This window comes from Leptidea sinapis, chromosome 10, assembly GCF_905404315.1.
Source record: "Leptidea sinapis chromosome 10, ilLepSina1.1, whole genome shotgun sequence".
Lineage (NCBI taxonomy): Eukaryota > Metazoa > Arthropoda > Insecta > Lepidoptera > Pieridae > Leptidea > Leptidea sinapis.
In genome coordinates this window covers 7,099,986-7,106,945 of record NC_066274.1, presented here as the reverse complement: position 1 = coordinate 7,106,945, position 6,960 = coordinate 7,099,986, and the positions used below count along the sequence as shown (strand labels likewise).

General features: G+C 35.2%; 1 protein-coding gene across 1 annotated transcript in view; it reads left to right on the top strand.

Annotated features, from left to right (window-relative positions):
- Positions 1 to 2,935: 2,935 nt before the first annotated feature.
- The window catches only part of LOC126966465 (protein rolling stone-like), a 46,606-nt gene continuing 42,581 nt past the window's right edge, over positions 2,936 to 6,960 (top strand). Inside the window, exon 1 of the mRNA XM_050810512.1 lies at positions 2,936 to 3,070. Within this exon, the coding sequence (XP_050666469.1) occupies positions 3,034 to 3,070 (37 nt within the window). The 5' untranslated portion in view covers positions 2,936 to 3,033. The remainder of the gene's footprint in view (positions 3,071 to 6,960) is intronic.

Below are 6,960 nucleotides of genomic sequence, written 5' to 3'. Positions count from 1 at the left end.
AATTTTGTCCAATTCAACCCCAAGAAGACACAAGTTTGTGCGTTCACCACTAAAAAGTCTAGCTTTGTCGTATCCCCTCGATTCAAGATCACTCCTCGAACTGCCACAGCCTGTATTGGCATACTTGGCGTCGATATATCGAGCGACGTTCAGTTCCGTGGTCACTTGGAAGAGAAGGCTAAACTGGCCTCTAAAAAGCTTGGTGTACTCAGTAAGGCGAGACAGTACAGCCACTTTGTGGAATCAACTACCGGCAGCGGTCTTCCTGAACAGATACGACTTAGGGACCTTCAAGAAAACAGCATCCAACCTTAAAGTCCGGCAACGCATTTCTTGACACACCTGTTGTTGCGGATGTCCATGGGCGGTTGCCTCACCTCTCCCCATCCCGTGAGCCTCTAGCCCGTTTGCCCCCTCTCATATTAAAAAAAAACGTCGTCCGGCTGAGAATGATATCTAGATACTAATTACACAAATGAAATTTGAAAACAAAATTTATGAACGATACGGGACTCGAACCTCAATTCTATATTTCAACTCTATAATTGTATATTTGGAAACTGAATTGAAATGTCGCTCTTTCAAATCTAAACAAATTGTTTATCTGGTTGAGCAGGTTAACAACTGTAAAAAAAACCTATAGATGAAGCCACAACCTGAGAGTTAAACAAGACACACCAGATTTATCAACGATACGTCACTCGAAAGATTGGCTCAGTGGAAAGAGTGCTCGCAAGTGTGGGTTACCACTTTATAAATAACAAATAGTTCAGTTAGCTTACATTAAATCCCTCTATAAAATTTTGCAGTCACTTTCGACTAGTCCTTACAGATAAAATTCGGTGTTATTTTCTAGAAACGCCCAGTGTCATTAGCTGCGCTACGTACTCGTTATTTTCACCAGTCAGGCTTTACCAGGGAGACTTTGTTACACTGGATGCTGGCTACGTAGTTACCATAGCAGTGGCTCTACCTGCCGTGAAAAGGGCTAATAATAGTAATTCATTTATTCACAGATAATAAAGTAAAATTTTGTGTTAGTTACCAGGCTTAAAAACAAAAAATTTAGTCTAATGCTCAGGCGTTTGTCCAGCGTGAATGTTTTTTTTATGCCAATACGGTATGAGACGAGCAGGACGTTCAACTGATGGTAATTGATACACCCTGCCTATTGCAGTGCCGCTCAGGATTCTTAAAAAACCCGAAAATTCAGAGTGGCACTACAATTGCGCTCGTCACTTTGAAACATAAAATGTTAAGTCTGATTTGCCCAGTAATATCACTAGCTACGGCGCCCTTCAGACCGAAACACAGTAATGCTTACACAATACTGCTTCACGGTGTTCGCATTATTATGTTCGCCCAGTGCCTCATTCAATTCATTCCCCTAGCAAGTCTACAACTTTCCGCGAACATACCGTTAAGGATACCTAAAATTTTGTCTCAAAGTGACAGCTCAAAATTTTAGCTTCTATTAAGCATCCAGTGGCATTGCATTATAATGGGCAGGGCGTAACGCCTACTTCAGTAAATTTACCTGAAATCAGATCAAAATCAGGCTTGTCTCGTCACTTTTTCACATAAAAAAATAATCAAATACAAATATATTTTTTTTACCGACTTCAAATAGAAGGAGGTCCTCAATTCGATCGGTTTTTTTATGTATGTACACCGTACGCTTAGATTTATGATGCCATTTACGTAATTCTTGTAGAGGTCTCGAGTGCAGGTACCATTTGACTAGGGACTTAAAGCTATCAATATGTAGCACATACAAATAATAGTTTTTTATTAATATTACAGGTAAATGGTGCATAAGAGGTGTATTAAATTAAATTTTTCAGTTTTTGAAGTCGGTATTTCTAAACGTGATTTTTTTATTCAAAATCGGATCGACAATTACTTATTGAACGTCAAAAAGCACCACCCATTCGAAAATGTTTGCCTCAGATCTGCGTAGCACGGGCTCAAGAAACTCAGCGGTTTTCTTACTGTAATAAAATTATCCCACGATCGGATTATCGGACATTAAAATTTATTATAAAACAGCCTAGTCGCGGTCGCTCCATTCCCAATGGAATACATTTTATGGTATGGTATCATTAAGACAATCGTTTATGTCATAGTAACCATTCCCTTTCCAATAGAGTCAAAAATCGAATTCAAAATAATCATTATTAGTATTAAACAAATTGATATTGAAACTGATTTAATATAACCATCCTGACAATATAGCTTTGATTGTAAATGTATACACTTTTATAATAAAGTCCCAGCCACTGTTGAGGCATTATCTATAAATAAAATTAAATGTTTTATTAAAAAATGGCTCTGTCGTAAATCTTTTTACTCCACAGCTGATTATCTAAGTGATCCGACAGCCTGGGACTTGATGTATGATTATTTTATCGCAATAGCAATGACAGAAAAATACTGTATATTTCATTAAAAAGAATGCTGGGAGAGTTTCTTGCGCCGCTTCTCTCTCTGAGCGCCATTTGTTTCCGAAGTTGTACTAGTATCTAGAATATTAGAAATGACATCAAAGAGAATTCTAAGGGAATCAATTTTGAGAAAATAAATGCCTTTTATGCCTTTTAATGTAAGGTTTTGTAGGTATATACGCTGTAACTATCTTATTAATGGACGCAATGTAAAGTTAAAGTTACGTAAGTACTCTAAGTTTAAAATAACTTCTCCCTGTCTTGTAATTCTGTACTGACAAAGGTAAGATAAGGACATAAAGTTTTAAACTTGGAATAACTTTACTTCACGTTTACAAGTAACACAGTGTGAGTGTTAGTTTGGGGAGACCGCGACAAGCATCGACCCGACATGTGAATAAGCGAATAGACAGAGTGATTTATATTGTGTAGTATTGACAATTATTGTCAACGACTAGGGGCTCCCCAGTATTGAAAACGTCATTGAATGCCGACAGTCTGCCGCGTAAGCTAGCCGGCACGACCCGGAAATTACAACTGCATTTACACACGCCATCTGTTAAATAGAGTTATTAAAAGTGAATTTAAAATGTGCAAAAATGTCGCGTTATTTGCTGATGAAGCAGGTAAGTTATTGCTGTTAAAATTTATATTACTTATAGGGAATTACTTAGATTTTTCATATAATTGTTTTACTTAAAGTTCATTTTGTAAATAAATAATTAAAGGGATAAATTATGCGTTAATACTGTTCAATTTGACGTAATAAGTATTAAATTATTTAACTCGCATTAAAATCAAGGTAAATTTATGTGTTAGTTATAAAATATGGAAGTTAGATGCGGTGGTTGTTTTAAAATATTTTGCACTGTGTTATAGAAGTTTATGAGAAAAATAGAGGTCTGTGAAGCTCTTTTTACTATATTTTAAAATATAAAAAACATTTGAATCATAATTTCAACATAAGCCATAGTTTTAAAGTTTATTTAAGAGAAGACAGTTAATTTACATGAAATAAAAATGTAAATCCATTTGACTTTAACAAAACAAGCCAAACGTAATTTATTAATATTAAGTAACTATATTTAATGCTTAAGTTCGCTATAAATTCTTATTAATTTCAAACTTAAAACGCAAGCCCTTGAATTTGTGAATATAAAATGGTTATTTTGTATTTATGTGTCATTAATATGTTGTACTTGTAGAAGACTTTTCAGTTGATTGTAGCATTGACCCTAATTATGCACCTAAGCCAATAATAAATAATTGATTTGCCTAAATGTATCTGCCACAGAGCGCATTAGTAGTGATAAGTTTATCTGAAGAATAATTGCAGATAGTATTTTCTTTGAGGAATGCGTGGATATAAGTATGTAAGTGATTTTCATTAGTATAACACTAGAAATAAGGGATTGCTTGTGACTAATTCTAGTAGGCTTCATAAGATACATAATAGCTTTAAGGGTCAATGTAAACACTTTTATAATAAAGTCCCAGCCACTGTTCGTGTTATATATAAATAAATTTAAACGTTTTATTAAGAAATGGCTCTCTAGTAAATCCTACTACTCCACAACTGAATGTCTCGTCGGACAGCCCGGGACTAGATTATGATTATTTTATATCAATAGCAATTACAGTACAATATTGTATATTTCATTAAGAAGAGCGCAAAAAAAACAATTCTTGGAGAGTTTCTTGCTTCCGCTTCGTCTCTCTCAGAACGCCATTTGTCTCCGAAGCGGTAGTAGTATCTAGTATATTAGAAACGACATCAAAAAGAATCCTAAAGAAATCAATCTTTAGAAAATAAATGATTTTTATGCCTTTATGCCTTTTTAAAATTAATTTATAATGCTTTTTGAAGCACTAAGCCCGTATTATATATTCGACAGTAAAACTATTTATTTATTCCACCATTTCGTTAAATTTATTTATTTTGCATGAACACGAGTGACAAGAAATGTATGAGAATAAAATACAATATACTATTACTAACTAACTAATACTCTTTCAGTAAAAATTTAATGTAGCAGAGCGTGCGAGAGTAAAGTACATCTCGAACGGTAATACAGCAAAAAAAAAGTAAGCGAATCTATTGTTATGAACTAATTCCGAAATTAGATTGCGTACGAGATTTTGATTGACTTGTCGTACACAACAACCACAGTTGGAATTAGATCTTTAACCCCTTATTCATAATAGTCTGCTTACTTAAAGAATTGCTTATTCACACTCTGTCTTCTTCTATTGACCTAAGTCAGAATGAGAAAAAACACTCCTTAGCGGCTGTTTTAAGTGAGCGGACCATTATGAATAAGGGGGTTAATCTTTTGAATATTAAGGCTGGGGACCGAGCCAATGGCCTTGAAGAATCGTGCGGAGCTAACTTACATCTCTCGGACAAGATCGCCATAGTTTTAATTCAGAATTAGAAGCATTATTAATTTATTACAAACAAAATACAATTTTATGTATGCAACTATGTCATGTTAAATACATAGGTGTACAATTAATAAATTTTCGTACAATTTTAATCTAGATTGAATGATTAGCTTGGCTCCAACTGTACAAGTTAGGGGTATAAAAATATAAATGTAAAGAAAAAATGATTGTTTTCTTACATTCTGTAGATACACAATTATTTTATGTAAAAATACGGTCAAGAATTTTTTTCAATTATGCGCATTTTTAGCGATTTCTTGGGATAGCGGCCTTAAGCCACTCAATAATGCACACATAGACAAATATATATATAATCTTCTATATCACACTCGTATACGCTGGTAGGTATAGGTATATAGTTTATAATGGTAATTGGATGGTGTAGCCTTTACGTTGTTCAGACCTCTTGTTCATATTTTTGCAAATTTGAATTAAACAGATTTTAATGAAACAAGGCCTATATTCTGCCTTACAATTATATTCTATCCACCGGCGAAATCTACCTGAAAATCCGTTATCGCAGATGTGCTCTAACAAACAAACGAAAAACCACAGCAGAATTCCTTCGTTGTGCGGTGTTTCCGGGACGATATGACATGGGTACCTTCAAAAAAAGGCACGTACACCTTTCTTAAAGGCCGGCAACACTCCAGTGATTCCTCTGGTGTTGCAAAAGAATGTGGGCAGCAGTGATCACTTAACCACGTGACCCGTACGCTCGTTTGTCCTCCTTTTCCATAAAAAAAGACACACGCTGCAAACGTAGCAATCCCATCAAATATTATGTTCTCTCTTAAATCGTCATAGTAATAATAGATTGTGTAGTTTCTTACAAATTGTACTAATTGTCATATTAAAATGTATGCAGTGTTTATTACGTATATTTTCATATTTTCTGCGATAAGAATTTTTATTTAAGAGTATCATCACAAACAGTTTTCTTTGATTTATTTTTGTAAGTTAGGTGTCATTTAAAAGTGGCTTTACTGACTGAAACAAGAAAAATGAGCGAATAATTGAATTAATGGGTGACCGATGTTATGACAAATATCGATATCCTCCGAGTGTGTCTATATGATTTGCATACTACTTACAATTACGACGCATCGACTCTAGCGCAATAGTTCCAAGTACCTAACGGTTTTTAGGATTTATGAGAATGGTGCACCCAACATCGGATAACTGCCAATAAATAAATGCAGCTTAAGTATTCATATATTATCAAAGCTGTTTAAAACCAAATTAAGCCTTACTTGAAGTTAACTACCCGGAGGTTATACTGGACAGTACAGTAACCTTTACAGTAGTTTTGAACAAGCACGTTAAACACAAGCTGGTAAAAACATCAGTCATCTTTTGACAGTGCAAAAACCTCTTAATATACAGCAGACAAAACAAATATCCCCTACGGAGCGATACCTTGGTGGCCCAAGACAATTACAAACCATGCTGCAGTGATTCCAATGGCTGGCTTGTACAACCATAACACAAAGCATTTATACTATGTTCGCATAGTACACATGATTCGTGTCAACTCACAAGTGTCCACCATAGAAACAATCCTGGAGCTAGGTTTCCCGCTGGACATCCACATTCAACATGGAGCGATGATGTCGGTTCTCGCCTGAAACTATTTGATGTATGGAATAACGAGGACAGCCTTATAGCAAAACTTCGGAGTAGGATAAGGAAATAACACACACCCTGCGATAGGATACCGAAAAAATGTATCTTAGATCCAAAGTTATATCCAAAAGAATCAGATATTCAAAGAAGCAGACGAGTCAGGAAGGAGTAAATGAAATATAAATTTATACAGATGGTTCCAAAATGGAAGCTGATGGCGCTGGCGTCTTCTCACAGGATTCGAACATATACACTCCCCAGAAAAACATATACACACCTTAGAAGGACATATATCAGAACCCTTGGCTACACACAAGGTAGCTATAAACGCTTTGTTAAACTTTAAAGTACATGCCTAAAATATCATAATAGTCTCCGATAGTATAGCGGTGCTAACTGCGCGCAAGAATTACACCTTCAACTCAGCCTTCATACAAACACACAG